The sequence below is a fragment of the Oryx dammah genome, unplaced genomic scaffold (assembly GCF_014754425.2).
Source record: "Oryx dammah isolate SB20612 unplaced genomic scaffold, SCBI_Odam_1.1 HiC_scaffold_3, whole genome shotgun sequence".
Lineage (NCBI taxonomy): Eukaryota > Metazoa > Chordata > Mammalia > Artiodactyla > Bovidae > Oryx > Oryx dammah.
Genome location: NW_024070187.1, coordinates 93,650,664 through 93,669,009, shown reverse-complemented (window position 1 = coordinate 93,669,009; position 18,346 = coordinate 93,650,664). Strand labels below are relative to the sequence as shown.

At 39.3% G+C, this 18,346-nt stretch overlaps 1 protein-coding gene across 1 annotated transcript in view; it reads left to right on the top strand.

Annotated features, from left to right (window-relative positions):
- The window catches only part of ANTXR2 (ANTXR cell adhesion molecule 2), a 181,661-nt gene that overhangs the window by 16,264 nt on the left and 147,051 nt on the right, over positions 1-18,346 (top strand). The window contains exons 4-7 of the mRNA XM_040237178.1: positions 6,320-6,401; positions 7,127-7,234; positions 7,361-7,429; positions 8,825-8,905. Of these exons, the coding sequence (XP_040093112.1) occupies positions 6,320-6,401; positions 7,127-7,234; positions 7,361-7,429; positions 8,825-8,905 (340 nt within the window). The remainder of the gene's footprint in view (positions 1-6,319; positions 6,402-7,126; positions 7,235-7,360; positions 7,430-8,824; positions 8,906-18,346) is intronic.

Sequence of the window (18,346 nt, the reverse complement as noted above, 5' to 3'; positions counted from 1 at the left end):
ATTGATAGAGGTTATAGTTAGAGATTCTGTACCATAGTTTATACTGAAAGTAATAATGAAACTCCAAAGATGAATCACTTTCAGAAATAAACATGCCAGCTAAGAGAAAAAAAAAAAACCTTGTGTGTAACCAAAATAGCAAATTAGACTGGTAATTTTGGCACTAGTCTTTAGATTCTGCTGTAACCCATAACCCATGTCAACAAATTTTGAATGATGTGTTATTTACTTTTATTTTTTATTATTAGCTCTCACTCTTATTCCTCTTATTCTTTTGTATGAATTAAAACTTTATAACAACATTAATACTTTCTTTTTGTATTATTTTAATATCATTATTTCCTTCTTGAGTTAGGTTGGAATAGATGGGCACAGTTCCTTTTACTTTCATGACTTTGAATAGTATTTTTCAATTCAAACTCTCAAAGTCTTAAGAATTAATATGTAAGGTAGAAATGTGAGAATTGAAGTTTTATTTATTAGAAATGATAATTTTCCTAAAATAGTTTAAAATTGTGCTGTGATAGAAGTACATTTTGGGATTTTGATATTCACTTATTCAAGAGCAATACTGAATACATGCATATGAGTTGGAGTTTGTATAACTTAATATAAAAAAGTTTAAAAATTCTATGTGTTTTAGGAGCATTCATGAAGAGAAGTTCTCAAATAAGGCTCCCAAACTGTGAAAAACAAAGGTGATAATTCCTATTTACATTGCCTTCAGTGGTTAAGAGAGCAGTCCAGTGAATTGATGGGCTTCTCTGGCGGCTCAGATGTAAAGCAATGCGATCTGCCTGCAATGCGATCTTCCTGAGCAGCTAACACTTGGGCTTCCCTGGTGGCTCAGCAGTGAAGAATCCAGTGCAGGAGCCACAGGAGACGCAGGTTCGACCCCTAGAAGATCCCCTAGAGGAGGGCATGGCAACCCACTCCAGTATGCTTGCCTGGAGAATCCCGTGGATAGAGGAGCCTGGTGGGCTACAGTCCATGGGGTCGCAGAGTCGGACGTGAGTGAAGTAACTTAGCACGCATGCACAGAAAATTGATACACAGTTGGTATTGATGATTGAACACTTAGGTGCCATGCAGTGTACTAACTGTTTACAAGTAATAAGTGAAAGTTGCTCAGTCGTGTCTGACTCTTTGCGACCCCATGGACTGTATAGTCCATAGAATTCTCCAGGCCAGAATACTGGAGTGGGTAGCCTTTCCCTTCCCCAGGGATCTTCCCAACCCAGGGATCGAACCCAGGTCTCCTGCATTGCAGGCAGATTCTTTACCAGCTGAGCCACAAGAGAAGCCCAAGAATACTAGAGTGGGTAGCCTATTCCTACTCCAGTGGATCTTCCCGAACCAGGAGTTGAACCAGGGTCTCCTGCATTGCAGGTGGATTCTTTACCAACTGAGCTATCAGGGAAGCCCTGATAATACAAGTAATAGTCCCTTTAATATTTATAACAATTCTGCTATATAAGTACTATCAATGTTCCCATTTTCAGAGGGGAGAAATGCAAGCTCAGAGAGGACACAACTTAGCAAACTCACAAAATTACTGAGACTAGTGAGTCTTAGAGCTGGGAATTAAGGTGGCCAGTGCACCACGTTTGACCTGTGGGTTGCGTTCATGGTGTGACGCAGGGTGGCATGATGAAAGGATGAGGTCTGGCTGGCAGATGACCTTGCTCAGTTCTGACACATCATGTATAAAAGAATAATAACTAATGTCTCTGTGACACTGACTTTGTACCGAATTCTTCATATGCGTCAACTCCTTTGATGTTTCACAGCAACCCCGTGGAGTTAGTGTTGCTGTTACTTTTGCTTAACATGAAACAACTGAACGATGTGGTGGTAGATAATTGGCTGGAGCAGTCTGGACTCCTATCTGGTGTGCCAGCTGTCACCTCAAATTCAGCTTGCCACCATTTGTAGGTTTTCTAGAAGAGCAACACGGCAATGCAGAGGAGAAGCTGTAGTGAAGAGGGTTTGTTTTGGGCACTAGCCACTTCCTTTCGCTCGTCTATCTCCTCTAATAGCTCTTCTGTCCAGATCCCACAGCTTTCTGAAATGGTCAAAGCTGCCAAATATAATAACATTATATTAAAAAGATGATGAGCTTCCCGGTGCCTCAGATGGTAAAGAATCTGCCTGTAATGCGGGAAACCTGGGTTCGATCCTTGGGTGGCGAAGATCCCCTGGAAAAGGGAATGGCTACCCACTGCAGTGTTCTTGCCTGGAGAATTCCATGGACAGAGGAACCTGGTGGGCTTCAGTCCATGGGGTCGCTGAGCGACTAACACTTTCATAAATGTGATAGTAGTCACCTAATAAATGTCTGTGGAGTGAGTGGATGAAGACTTCATTGGAGCAGCCATTCTTATTTACATTTTATGGATATGGAAACTGAGCTGCAGGAAATTAAACAACTGCCAGTGCTTACGCTAGTTGCGGAACCGAAGTTTTAGTTCATTTCTGATTTACTCCAAACCTGAGTCTTCCCACCTCATTCTATAGCTTTCCATATAATTTGTTCTCAGTAAAGCTTCAGTATAAAACTTTCTTTCCTCTATTCCTTTCCCTCCTCCATTTTGGGTTTTTATAAAATTTTTTCAACCCTCAGTTTGCTGAATGAGCTCTCCTTAGAATCAAGAAGAAAGTAAACCGGGTGAACAAAATCCTACGAACAGAGGAATGACCAGTGTCAATAACAACCGTAGTAGCTACAACTAACTAACTATTTTCTTGGCCATGCTACATGGCCTGTGCGATCTTAGTTTCCTGACCAGGGATTGAACCTACACCCCCTGCATTGGAAGTGTGGAGTCTTAACCCCTGGACAGCTAGGGAAGTCCCCTAGCCCAGTACTTCTTATGTGCCACTTAATCCTCACAATGGCCCTGTAGTACAGGTATTTTCCTCTTTGTTTTATAGTTGAGAAAATGAGATTGGGCTTGGAATTAATCCATGTTCTCTCTGGCTATAAGTCATCCATCCCAGAAACTGCATTTTACGTTTTAAAAGATTATCCTAGTTACCTCCAAAACCCCTTTAATAGAAGAACTGACGGGCAAAATAGGTAAGGAAAAGAGCATTCCAACAACATTCCATGGAATTCTCTAGGCAAGATTACTAGAGTGGGTTGCCATTTCCTTCTCCAGGGTATTTTCCCAACCCAGGGACTAAACCCGGGTCTCCCACATTGCAGGCAGATTCTTTACCAACTGAGCCACTAGGGAAACCCTTTCCAACAATATGAAAAGGTTTTTAAGTTAGATTAGATCAGAGTTTCATGATTCTTGGCTGTGCTATAGAATGCTCTGGCGAATTTCCAAGAAATACCCTGACCCCCAGTATGCATCAAGTAAATTATAATTTTTTCCATTACTGTCCAGAAGATTTTTTTTTTTAAAGCCTTTTAGGTGATCCCAGCATCCAGCCAGGGTGGAGAATGACATTGCACCTGTAAATGGGTGAGAGGGTAGCCGTAGACTAGGCGTAAATTGTTGTCATATCACAGTGTAAGATCACAGTGTTCGAATGTATGGCTGCTCAGCCAATGTGTGTAGACTGATTGGCTGAAACCTAGAAGGAGCTTTGAAATCTGGAGAGTTAAAGCAATGCATACTGAAAAGTTCAGGTTAAGTATAGAGATACATTTATAAATGTATATCTTCAGTCACAAGGAGAAAGGACTTAAAATTATGCCTGAAATGTGCTAGTTGGGCAAGTCAGAATTTTCTGCCAACTATTTTATTATGCCACTGTTTATAAAATATATGTTTATAAATATATGTTAGCTGTGACATCATGCATGCCTTCCATAGTTGCAAGTGTCTTATGGCTGGAGAAAGGCCACTGATGTGGCACAGTGCCTAGCAGTTGTGGTTGCTGTGTTTCCTTCCCTTCCCTTCTCTTGTCTGCTTATCTTTCCTCGTCCCTTCTTATCTCTTCTTTCCTTTACTCAGCAGAGAAATTTGAAGGATACTGATAGAGCTGAGAGTGTTAATTTTTTAGATTAAAAAATGAGTCAATATGATTTTGCCTCTGCCACCCCCCACCTCTCTGCCTCATCCCCTCTTTTCAATCAACATAATTATAAAGTCAAGAAAAAAGAGTCGATTATAGATTTTGGTACCCTGATGCCCAACAACGACAAAAAAAAACAATAGCAACAGCAATCAAACAGAGGTTTCATATCCCATTTTATTTGTTTAAATTTTGCCTCTTTCAAAGAAGTATTTGAAGTCACACAGAATACAATAACATTGCAGAAAATTAGTAACATCTGAAAAGAAAAGCTAAGATCTTAGAAAAGAGGATATAGCAATATGACCATATGAGCTTAACAGAATTTTCTGAATGAGGAAGACATTTACCATGCAGTTCCTGATAGTCAGGGCAAGAAATAGCTGTAGTTAGCAGGAAAGAGGAAGTGTGTAGCGATTATTCAGGGATGGCAAAGAAGCTTCTGCCCTGTGAGCTCATAGGGGACTTTGTGTGTCTTGCATCCTTGGCTACAGAATCACAACAAACTCTAAACTAGTTTCGGTATTGCTGTTTGTTGTAGTTGAAGACAACGTTAAAGCCAAGCTCCGTGAATCTGATATTGATTTGAGCTGATCTTCATAACATACACATTTTTTCTTCTTTTATTTTTAAACATTTTCTCCCTTGCTCTCCTTTAGAACTTTAAGTCACAGTATAAATGGATGAGTTGTGTTTTTTACCTGCTACATGATTTTTTTTCTCCCTCAGTTCACCATTTACTAATAAAGAAAATTTAAGCTTATTTTTAGTTTCTTGGAATCCCTCAAAGGCCCTATCTTGTTTTGATTTCCATTTCCCATTTGGTGACACTTTTTTTTTTTTTTTCAATTTAAAAACCTTTTTATTTCTTTGTCGTATCAGGTCTTAGTTGCAGCGCATGGGCCTAGTTGCCGCATAGGCATGTGGGGTCTTAGTTCCCCAACCAGGGATTGAACCAGCATCCCCTGCACTGGAAGGCGAACTCTTTATTCCTGGACCACCTGGGAAGTCCCAGTGATATTTGTTGATAGAGGAGAGGCTGACAAGAGTGTGTAGTTACTCTGGAAAGTGACAGACCAGGGCTCATGAATGTTGATGTTGTTGGGTATGGCCAAGGAACCCTTTTCCTCTTACGGCTCTGTAGCTGCAAAAGTAATGAAGCAGTTCAGAGTAACTTAGAATGTCACAGTGGCTGGTATGGGATACAGGCAGGAGTGCTCTGCTTCTTTCAGCGAAATAAGCAGGCAGACACCCACCTTCCCACTCTGAATCCCACATTTAGCAAGTTCTTTCTGCTTAGAGCCTTGTACTGGTGTTATCTAGTCCTCAGAAGTAATGATGATTCGAATCTGAACTAAATGGAGGAGGTGCTTTTTACCAGGCAAAAGCTGTTTGTGTAAATTTGGATTTCAGTTGTCTTTTTTCATTTCTCTTTTGGCAGCAAACATTAATGCTTGAGGACACGCTGCCACTCATTTCTGGGAAGCACCAAATATTTGGTTTTTATCTGCATTCAGACTGAGTCAGTTTCAAGTTGTTTCTGTAGATATTAAAACATAAATATTTAGATAAAACAAGTTTATAAATTATGTAATTTACTCCATCATCTGTGGAACTATGAATTTTTTTCCTGGGGTAGATTGAAAAATTTATTGAATACTTACTTTGTAAAAGGCATTACAATAAGTAACTAGGGCAAAGTTGGGGGATACATTATAAATAATAGACATGGTGATAGCCCACTGTAGGCTTCCAGTCTAGTTAAATGAAAATGTTAAATCAGTGAAATTATTTTAAAGTAGAATATTTTTAAGATACAGAATTATTCATTGCAGTAAAAGTTGAACATGCATATATTTGGGGCATCTTAGAAAAAAGACTGTACTGAAGTTAGTTAGGTTCAGAATAGGTAGATGTTAAAACAAGTATTAAAAGAGACAATCAACTGGGTTGGTGGAGGCGACTGAGTTAGAAAGAAGGAAGATTAGGATACTTTGAAAGTTGTGTTTTCTAGAAACTTCCTGAGATAAACTTGTCTGATAATAATTTTCACTACAATATTAAAATAGAATCCTTAAAATTAAAATAAAATAAGTTATTTTAAATTGGGTGAGGCTCTGGTGAATGATTTTATGCTTAAAATACAGACATTACAGTATGAGGAGTTATCTGCCCTCAAAACCTGGGGCAAAACTGCCTTACTTGCAGAACTACCACATTTTTGGAAAAGTACTTATTGTGATCTTTCTTCATTTTTCTTTTGTTTAATTTTGTACTGTATTATTTTCAGAGGCAAAATCAGTGAAGGCTTGGACAATTTGAAACGTGTGAGTCCCGTAGGAGAGACATACATCCATGAAGGACTAAAGCTAGTAAGTTCTTTTATACTTATAAGTATGGGAAAGAACGTTTCCTTACTCTGTAATGAAATAAATTATAACTCCCTAGTAAAACTCGAAGATGTCATTACATGCTTACCTTAATATTAAAAAAAAAAATTCTTTTAGTTGTTCTAAGGATAAGACTGATGGAAAGAATTTACCATGGTGATAAAAGAAGTTTGGATGACAGTTTGCCTTTTAAGAAATTTTCCATTTTCTCTGCGACTATATTCAGAGAACCACATTTTCTCTGTGGTCATAGTCAGTCAAGGCTAAAAACCTTTATCATTTACACCCAATAGTAATTACTCTATAATGTGAATATATGTATATTTCAAATTAAAATAGTTAATATAAAATACCCTGTTTTAAAGAAAGAAGAAAGAAAGTGAAGTCGCTCAGCCATGTCCAACTCTTTGTGACCCCATGGTCTGTAGCCTACCAGGCTCCCCTGTCCATGGGATTTTCCAGGCAAGAGTACTGGAGTGGGTTGCTATTTCCTTCTCCAGGGGATCTTCCCAACCCAGGGATCGAACCCAAGTCTCTACATTGCAGGCAAATGCTTTACCACCTGAGCCATCAGGAAAGCCCTACCCTGTTTTAAAAGCTAGTCCAAAATAGTTTGATTTTGCCAGACTTAAAATGCAGCTTGATGGAACAGGCTGGTTAAAATTTAAGATTGACTTGTGAGTTGGACAATTTTTCTTCGTTTCCAGGCAAATGAACAAATTGAGAAAGCAAGAGGCTTAAAAACCTCCAGTATCATAATTGCTCTGACAGATGGTAAGTTGGACGGTCTGGTGCCATCATACGCAGAGAAAGAGGTGAGTGTTGAACTGAAACTGTTCTTTACCCCAGTGTATTTTGCTGTATGTCTCTGCATGTGGAGCCTGATGTTGGAATAATTCACCTGTGTGCCTCTCTCTGTCCCTCTCTCTTTCTCTCAATAGGCAAAGATATCCAGGTCACTTGGGGCTAGAGTTTATTGCGTTGGTGTCCTTGACTTTGAACAAGCTCAAGTAAGTATAGCAGATCTGCAGCCTTGAATCTAAATCACGTGATAGTCTTAAGGAGAGTTGATCAGATTTTTAAATAGTTACTTGCATGCATTCTTCCTTGGTGGCTCAGATGGTAAAGAATCTGCTAGGGATGTGGGAGACCCAGGTTCGATTCCTGGGTTGGGAAGATCCCCTGCAGAAGAAAATGGCTACCCACTCCAGAATTCTTGCCTGGAAAATCCCATGGACAGAAGAGCGTGGCAAGCTACACCCCATGGGGCCACGAAGAGTCAGACATGACTGAGCAACTAACACTTCCGTGCATGCTAAGTCATTTCAGTTGGGTCTGATTCTTTGCAGCCCTGTGGACTAAAGCCTGCCAGGCTTCTCTGTCCATGGGATTCTCCAGGCAAGAATACTGGAGTGAGTTGTCATGCCTTACTCCAGGGGATCTTCCTGACCCAAACCCATGTCTCTTATTATATCTTCTGCGTTGGCACTTTACCACTAGTGCCACCTGAGAAGCACAGTGTTAGTCACTCGTGGGGTTTGACTCTTTGCAACCCCATAGACTGTAGCCTGTCAGATTCCTCTATCCATGGAATTCTCCAGGCAAGAATATTGAATTGGGTTGCCATTCCATTCTCTAGGGGGATCTTCCCAACCCAGGGGTCAAACCTGGGTCTCCTACATTGCAGCAGACTTCTTTATCATCTGAGCAACCACAGAAACCCACGTAATTGTTAAAGATTTTCTATAAAAATGGCCCCCTGTCTTGAACTCTCTGTTAGTAATGTCTGATTTTGATAGGTTTCATTACCTAATTAAACTGAAGACAAAACTCTATTTTTCTTGAACATTAATAAAATAATGTGCATGCTCCTCTTTAATCAGCTGATGAGGTTATCATGACAAGTCTTGTTTAGATGTTTTAGTTTGATTGAAAACTTGACTCTTAGGAGTTTAGGATTTGGGAAGTCTGTTGGAAAAATATTTAATGATTTTCCTTAAAAAAAATTTTTTTTCATGAAGTTTACAGGGCTTTAAAAAAAAATTTTTTTTCATGAAGTTTACAGGGTTTATGTATTAAATTTTTTTCACACTCACAAAATGTTTTCACATTTAAATGTCTGGTTGAGTGTGAGTGAAGCTTCTGTGTCTCATGAACATTTACAGCTAGTAGAGCTCTGCACTGTTTTGAAATTGCGACTTGAGGCCAGTTGTAAAGGGGCTGTGCCTTATCTCAGTTCATGTTGTGATGTATTTAGAGAACACCAGTTACTCCAGTCAGTTCCTGACAAGGAATTAATCCTCTGGTGTTATTTTTCAGATGAATGTAACTAACAAGTAAGGAAGGGTATAAAAGGTTGTATGTCTCAACCACCTCTCAGTGAACTTTTCCTCCTTTTTCTAAAGCTCGAAAGAATCGCTGATTCCAAGGAACAAGTTTTCCCTGTCAAAGGTGGATTTCAAGCTCTTAGAGGAATAATTAATTCTGTGAGTATTTCTTTGGGGGTAGGAAAGGCTTATCATTTTAGACATATTTTAAATTAAAAGAATTAAAAAAATTTTTTGTTTGGGGATATAGCTGGTTCACAATGTTGTGATAGTTTCGGGTGAACAGTGAAGGGGCTCAGCCATATATATACATGTATCCATTCTCCCTCAAACCCCCTCCCACCCAGGCTGCCACATAACACTGAGCAGAGTTCCTGTGTTATACATAAAGCAGGTCCTCATCGGTTATCCATTTGAAATATAGCAGTGTATAGATATCAATCCCAACCTTCTTAACCATCCCTTCCCCCTATTCTTTCCTCTGGCAAAACGTTGTCCCCATAAGTTTTTCTAAATCACAGATTCTCTGAATCTGTGAGTCTCTTTCTGTTTTATAAGTTCATTTGTGTGATTTCTTTTTAGATTCTACATATAAGGGGCATCCCTTAGATATAAACTATAGGGAGTAATCTTGTTATCTTGAAGAGAGAATTTAAGAAGGAAATTTGTTGAGTATTGAACATGCAGGGAAATTCTAGAGATATGGATTTTGTTAGTGAGATTTGGAATTAACTCTTACAAATTGAGTGCTGTGAGCCTCGGTTTGTGATTTCAAGTTTAAGATTGTCATCACCAGTCTCAGAGCGTCCTTTGAGCATGGAGTTCCTCACTGAGTTGCTATCTTGAAAGTTTTATAGGCTTTATAGAAGTATAAAATAAAGATTTGGATTGGAATGTGTGATTGCTTCCTGCTCCAAATATGGGTATTTCTTAGCTATCAGTCAGGCAACTCGAACCGGCAGCAGAGTGTTTGACTGCGGTTGTTGTTCTTTCCATTTTAATGATTAATAGTTTCACTGGAGCTCATAATATTTCTGTTTGGAATTCAGTTGAGCTGTCTCTGGTGATTGTTAGAATCCGGGCCATCCTAAACAGGAGAAGGGGAAGTGGAGTGATGAAATGCAAAGCAAAACTCCTGGGCTTTCACAGCTGAGGTTTATGTTTCATTTTACTGCCTTTTGCTAGAAGCAGTAGGAACAGTTGCTATTAAGTATTTATGATATTTTGGTAAACAACATCCTAAAATGGAAGTGAATAATATATATATTCTCTAAGCCAAAGTTTTTCCTTTAATCTTTGGATATTTATTGAAGGGAAAAAAAATCTGTTTTTTTCTGACATTTGGTTTTGGTATTTAAAATTTCTTTTTAAAGATCATGTTTTTTTAAGAAACATAGGGTGAGTTGTTTTTTTTTTTAATTTGTTTTTGGTGCATGTATGCTTTTTTTCCTCATGATAAACGAGGCTTTTCAGGGAAAACATGCAATTTAGTTCTGTCACATATAAGAATAGCCAGTAGACAGGCCAAACCTAAGTGCAGAATGGAACAGAGATACAATTATTTTAGGAGTTTTACATATGTATTTAGTTTCAGGAAAAAATTTCAATGTAAAATTAGTAAATATTTTTAGAGATGGATTCAAGGTACATATTGCACAACTATAATTTGTTTTAAAATATAGGCAAATGTATTGACAATGCAAAAGGGAGGATAATTTGACCTGTAAAAAAAAGTGTGCTGTGCTGTGGTTAGTTGCTCAGTTGTGTCTGACTCTTTGTGACCCTATGGACTGTAGCCCGCCAGGCTCCTCTGCCATGGGAATTCTCCAGGCAAGAATGCTGGAGTGGGTTGCCATAACCTCCTCCAGGGGATCTTCCCAACTCAGGGATGGAACCCACAGCTAGTACATTGCAGGAAGATTCTTCTCTGTCTGAGTCACCAGGGGAGCCCAAGAATATTGGAGTATGTACCTCCACTCCCTTCTCCACAGGAACTTCCTGACCCAGGATTGAACAGGTGTCTCCTGCATTGCAGGAGGATTCTTTACCAGCTGAGCTACTAGGGAAGCCCATGAAAAAAAGTGTATTGTATTTTAAATAGAATTTTATTGTACTTGGGAATTTCTAGTTATTTTTATAATTATACTGAAGGAGAGAAGACCTCTGTGCATTTAGCCCCTTTGGAATTATTTTCTATCAAAGGATTAATTCAAAATTCTCCTGGTGATTAATTGGCATCTGGAAACTCTCTTTTTGTGGGTTATTACTACAGATTTCTCCTTTAAGAAATTGAGTAGTTGATTATTGGAGGACATAAAGTTATTGTTATATTTATTTATTCAGTTTCATTTTTAAAATTTGTATTAAGGAAACTTTTGAATGGGGTTCTCCAGGCAGGAATACTGGAGTCAGTCGCCATGATTATGTTCTTTGCAGTCAAAGATGAGAAGTTCTATATAGTCAGCAAAAACAAACCTGGATTTGACTGTGGCTCAGATCCTGAGCTCCTTATTGAAAAATTCAGGCTTAAATCAAATAAATTAGGGAAAATCCTTAGGCCATTCAGATATGACCTAAATCAAATCCCTTATGATTATGTAGAAGAAGTGACAGATAGATTCAAGGGATTACATCTGGTAGACAGAATGCCTGAAGAGCTATAGACGGAGGTTCATAACATTGTACAGGAGACTGAGCCAAATCCAAGAGAAAAAAAAAAAAAAAGAAATGCAAGAAGGCATTGTGGTTGTCTGGGGAGACTACAAATTGCTGAGGAAAGAAGAGAAGTTAAAGGCAAAGGAGAAAGGGAAAGATATACCTAACTGAATACAGAGTTCCAGAGAATAGAAAGGAGAGAGATAAGAAGGCCTTCTTAAATGAACAATGCAGAGAAATAGAGGAAAACAATAGAATGGGAAAGACTAGAGATCTCTTCAAGAAAATTGGAGATATCAAAGGAACATTTCATACAAGGATGGACATGATAAAGGACAGAAGTGGTAAGGACCTAACAGAAGCAGAAGAGATTGAGAAGAGGTGGCAAGAATATACAGAACTATACAAGAAAGGTCTTCAGGACCTGGAAGGTCTCACTCACCTAGAGCCAGACATCCTGGAGTGTGAAGTCAGGTGGGCTTTAGGAAACATTACTATGAACAAAGCTAGTGGAGGTGATGGAATTCCAACTGAGATGTTTCACTTTCTAAAAGAAGATGCTGTTAAAGTGTGGCACTCAGTAGGTCAGCAAATTTGGAACACTCAGCAGTGGCCACAAGACTGGAAAAGATCCGTTTTTCTTCCAATCCCAAAGGACAATGCCAAAGAATGTTCAAACTACTATACAGTTGTGCTCATTTCACATATCATCAAGGTGATGCTCAAAATCCTTCAAGCTAGGCTTTGACAGTTTGTGAAACGAGAACTTCTGGATATAAAAGCTGAGTTTAGAAAAGGCAGAGGAACCAGAGATCAAATTGCCAACATTTGTTGAATCATGGAGAAAGCAAGAGAATTCCAGCAAAACATCTACTTATGCTTCATTGAGTACACTGAAGCCTTTGACTGTGTGGATTGCAACAAACTCTGGAAAATTCTTAAAGAGATGGGAGTACCAGACAACCTTACATGTCTTCTGAGAAACCTGTATGTGACTCAAGAAGCAACAGTTAGGAACGGAAATGGAACAATGGATTGGTTTCAAATTGGTAAAGGAGTATGTCAGGGCTGTATATTGTCACCCTGCTTATTTAACCTATATGCAGAGTACATTTTGCTTAATGCTGGGCTGGATGAATCACAAGCTGAAATCCAGATTGCTGAGAGAAATACTAACAACCTCAGATATGCAGATGATACCACTCTAGTGGCAGAAAGTAAAGAGCAATTAAAAAGCCTCTTGATGAGGTTGAAAGAGAAGAGTGAATAAGTTGGCTTGAAACTTAGCCAAGAGTGTCTGAATACTAAGATTGTGACATCTGGTCCCATTGTGTGTGCAGGTGCCTGCATGCTAAGTTGCTTTAGTCGTGTCTGACTGTGACCCTATGGAGTGTAGCCTGCCAGGCTCCTCTGTCCATGGGATTTTCCAGGCAAGAATACTGGAGTGGGCTGCCATTTCCTTCTCCAGGAGATCTTCCTGACCCAGGGATCAAACCTGTGTCTCTTAGGTCTTCTGCATTGACAGTTGGGTTCTTTTACCACTGGTACCACCTGGGAAGGCCCCTGGTCCCATTACTTCATGGCAAATAGAAGGGGAGAAAGTGGAAGCAATGACAGGTTTTATTTTCTTGGATTCCAAAATCACAATGGACAATGACTGCTGCCATGAAATTAAAAGATGCTTACTCCTTGCAAGGAAAGATTTGACAAACCTAGACAGCATATTGGGGCTTCCCTGGTGGCTCAGAGGTTAAAGTGCCTGCCTCCAATGCAGGAGACCTGGGTTCGATCCCTGGGTCGGGAAGATCCCCTGGAGAAGGAAATGGTAACCCACTCCAGTATTCTTGCCAGGAAAATCCCATGGACGGAGAAGCCTGGTAGGCTATAGTCCATGGGGTCGCAAAGAGTTGGACACGACTGAGCAACTTCACTTTCACTAGACAGCATATTAAAAAGTAGACATCAATTTGCTGACAAAGTTGCATGTAGTTAAAGCTATGGTTTTTCCAGTAATCATGTATGGATGTGAGAGTTGGCCCATAAAGAAAGCTGAGCACTGAAGAATTCATGCTTTCAAATTGTGGTGCTAGAGAAGACTCTTGAGAGTTCCTTGGACTGCAAGAAGATCAAACCACTCAGTTCTAAAGGAAATCAACCCTGAATATTCATTGGAAATACTGATGCTGAAGCTGAAGCTCCAGTACTTTGGTCACCTGATGGGAAGAGCCAACTCATTGGAAAATACCAAAAATACTGAGAAAGATTGAAGGCAAAAGAAGAGGATGGCAGAAGATGAGATGGTTAGAAAGCATTACCAACTCTGTGGATATGAATTTGAGCAAACTCTGGAAGACAATGGAAGACAGAGGAGCCTGATGTGTTACAGTCCATTGGGTTGCAAAGAGTCAGACATAGTGATTGAACAACAACAAAATTATGTCTAAAGATTTAGCTTGAAGCTAGAAAAATTTGGGTTATTTTAGCTACCAATCATGAACTAAGCCTCTTATTTTCATCTGGAGGGAGCTGATGGGTATAGTTATCATCTCATTGTAGTTAAACTTCAGCTATTTTATCACAAAAGGAGGAGTAAGTGATCCTCAGGGAAGTCAGCCTCTGGGGAAATCTTGGTGGTGACTTGGCAGAGGAGGCACGTAGACAGAGAGCATTGCAGTCAAATGCTCACACTAATGGTTGAGATTTTTATCATCATGATGGTAACTTGGGATTTATGCCTATTTTGTAGAAATTTAAAGCAATTCAAGTACTTTCTCTCTTTTCAAGGCAGAGACTGCACCACCTCTGATAAGATACAAAAGCTGTATAGTGGCCTCAAACTTGAATTATCCTTTATATTTAGAATACCATCTTATCTTTAAAAATTGTATATGGTATTTAAAACCAATATAATGAATCTATTTCAGGGTATAGAGCAGAGAGAAGAGAATTTCTGTCTGTTCTTTATGGTTTACCAAACTAATGGATTACACTCTACTGTGGAATGTTTTACACAAAGCTGAGCAGGAGACATGAGAGATGTGGGTTTGATCCCTGGGTAGGGAAGATCCTTTGGAGGAGGAAATGGCAACCCACTCCAGTATTCTTGCCTGGAGAATCCCATGGACAGAGGAGCCTGGTGGGCTACAGTCCATGGGGTCTCAAGGAGTCAGACATGACTGAGCCACTGACACTAAGCAAATGGAAGAAATCAGAACATTTAAATTGTTTAAATGTTTGGTGCACTAAAGGCAGAATATTTGCTAAATGGATTCATAATTTATTTTTCCTGTAGAACTTATTTAAATCCATCTGGCCTTATTAATTGTCAGTATATTAATTTCTATGAAGTTAATCTTACATGAGAAAAATTGATAACATGAATTTCTTGTTTACTTTGTCCTCCTTCCCCTGCCCACCAAAATCCAGTGACTTAATTGGCCTGGTCCCTTTATTATATAAGATACCACCTTTTGTTAACACATAGTTTGTTTATAATCGACATCAGCAAGTATAGGAGTTTAATTTTGGAGCCTTCATTATAGTTTTTTTCATTTGTCTACAATTTTTTATGTGAAATTTATATACAGGGTAAAGAAACAATTGCATGAAATGAACTACACAGATCTTATGCATTCAGTGAGTTCTGACAAAGGCATGTACTTGTGTTCAAAAACCCGATCAAGATATAGAACATTACTTTTACCCTAGAAAGTTCCTTCATGGTTCCTCTTAGTCAGTCTGTCCTTTCCACTCCCGAGGCAGCTGCTCTTCTGATTTTTTTTTTCCCAGCAGAGTTTAATTAAGCCTGTTGTAGAACTTCATATAAATGAAATCATATAGTAATACTTATCTATATAAGGCTCCTTTCACTTAGCAGAGTATTTCTGAGATTCATCTGCCCGTTACGTATACTTGGAGTTTGTTACCTTTTATTCCATTGTATGACTATAGCACAGTTTGCTAAATTGTTCTCCTGTAGATAGACACCTAAACTGTTTCTATTTGGGGGTATTGTGAATAAAGCTGCTGATAACATTCATGTAGAATTCTTTTTGTGGGCACATATTTTCATTTTTCTCAGGCAAATACCTAGGAGTGAAGTTTCTGGCCTGCCTATAGGATAGCCATATGTTTAGTTGTGTAATGTGCACATAAAAAGAATTCTTTTTAACATCATTAGTCATCAAGGAAATGTAGTTTAAAATCACTACATTCCCACCAAAATGGATAAAGTTTAAAAGACTGACAACACAAATGTTGGTGAGGATGTAGAACAACAGGAAGTTTTATGTATTATTGGAGTGACTCCAACAATTTAATCACTCTGGAAAAAGTTCTAACAGTTTTCATTATAGTTTTTATAAAAAGAAGAAACACGGTAGTAGTTATAACTTTTATAACCTCGAGAACCAAGGAACTGTAAAAGGCCTCTGTTATGAACATATTAACACATAAATAACAAATTTTCTAAAATTTGATTCAGAAAATCATTTTAATGTTCTATTTTAATTTGGAGGGAAATGTATCATCAAAATTTTTGGATTTCTAGCCAGGGAAATGATACATAACTTTTTTGGGTTTTTTTGCATAACATTTTTTATACCATTGGTTTAACCTCCACTATTAATTAGCATATATGAAGGTTTAGAATTCATTGTCTCAAGGCGGTACTAGTGAAAAAGACTTTTCACCCTTCTTCTCCTAAACCTAATGTATCTTTCATTTATTCACTTAGTGAGTTCTTACTATGTTAGGGCATCGTGTTAAGCTTGGAAGACAGGACACAAACTTAAATAAGACAAATTCTCTGTTCTAAAGGGGCTGGAGAGTGACAGTTCAGGTTTTTGGATTATGATGGTGCCCTCCAGGAATGACAAATTATGAGAATTTAGAAAAGGGAAATTTCAGTGAGTCACCCTATATGATAAAAGTAATTCTCTAATGCAATTTGTGGTAAAGTGCCAATATGATTAAAATTGACAGAAGAGTGAAATAAGTTGGGTTATGTAAAGTCACAGGAGATTTTTATGGTGGGATCTGAACTGCACTCTGACAGTTGGAATAGATTACTTAATTAATAGAATCAGAAACAGCTTAGGCTGAGTGGCTGAAGCACAGGAGGGTTTGGCCTGGATTGTGGAGTGATGTGAGGGATAAACATTGATAGGTAAACTGGATCCAGATTATGGAGATCGTCCAATGTTTAGATGGCGAACTGCCACTTTTTGCATAAATAATTGAGGAACCATGGAAAATTCATTTAGAGCCTGAAATTTATAAGAAAGCAATGGAAATTCAGGTAGGATATTCCTGTGGTAACATATGGGATGATTGGGAAGATGAAAAGCTGTGTTATAAGTCTCATGCAGTAGTGCTTGTGAGACATGGTGTCAGGAAACCCAATATAGAGAAGACAAAACGAGACTAGAAACAGGAGGACCTGAGTGCAAGTTCCAGCTCTGCCGATGTCTAGCCATGTGACCTTCTGTGTGTCCTATAACGTAATCTTCCTCAGTTTTAAAATTCTCATTACTCAAATGAGGATAATGATATCTATGTCATTGGGTTGTTTTGTGAATTACATGAGGTAATGATTAAGAATGATCTAACGCAGAAGGGCTGGATTTTAAAACATGGGATAGGAAGCTAGGAATGGCAAGAAGGATGTAACCCCATGTAGGATGGGGTTATTGATCCTTTTGTAGGGCAGTCCACTTAGAGAGATTGTCAGTATTCTAAATGATCAATGACTTTAGATCTAAAGAGGGGTGGTATTAGATGTGCAAGGATCAAATCTAGCAAGGGGTCAAAACAACAAGGACTTCAAGATGGTATAGCTACCCAAAGTCAAGATCTGACTGTGCCTTAGTTCTAAATTCTCAGGATTCAGGTCTAGGGTTTCCCAGGTGGCACTAGTGGCAAAGAACCTGCCTGCCAGTGCAGGAATTGCAAGAAACGTGGGTTTGATCCCTTGGTCGGGAAGATCCCCTGGCGTAGGAAATGGCACCCCATTCCAGTATTCTTGGCTTCCCAGGTGGTGCTTCCCAGTGGTAAAGAACTCACCTGTCAGTGCAGGAGAGACAAGAGACTTGGATTTGATCCCTGGGTCGGGAAGATCTGCTGGAGGAGGGCATGGCAACCCACTCCAGTATTCATGCCTGGAGAATCCCTTGGACTGAGGAGCCTGGCGGGCTGTAGTCCACAGGGTTGCAGAGGGTCAGACATAACTGAAGCAACTCAACACAGCCAGTACTCTTGCCTGGGAAATCCCATGGACAGAGGAGCCTAGCAGGCTAAACAGTCCATGGGGTTGCAAAGAATCAGACATGACTGAGTGAGCATAGGTCTAGGACCCAGGGAATAGCTGAAAAAGTAGATTCAGAATTCCCATGACAAAAGCTATGTAGAACTTCAAGATTCTCCATTCTTGCTGGGGAACTCATGGTAGTAATTAGTGATTCAGAGTAGAAACCTTACTTTGTTAGAGGGGAACCACACACCAGTGGAGCACAGGTCCTTAGGGCTTATTTCAGGCACTGGGATTCTAGGTCTTTCCCAATAAAATTAGGTCAAGGATGTCAAGTGAAAGTGAAAGTGAAATCCCCTCAGTCGTGTCCGACTCTTTGCCACCCCATGGACTATACAGTCCGTGGAATTCTCCAGGCTAGAATCCTGGAGTGGGTAGCCTTTCCCTTCTCCAGGGGATTATCCCAACCCAGGGATCCAACCCAGGTCTCCCACATTGCAGGCGGATTCTTTACCAGCTGAGCCACAAGGGAAGCCCAAGGATGTCAACGGAAGTGCCTAATAGATTCACTGTCCTGGTCAGAACTATGTCAGGAACAAGGTGGGACTGAACCACTAGGTATAAAACTGCTGGCTCTTTCTGAGCCAGGCTCTGAAGACTCCAGTGAATGTTACCTGGCAATTAGTTGCTGCTGTTAA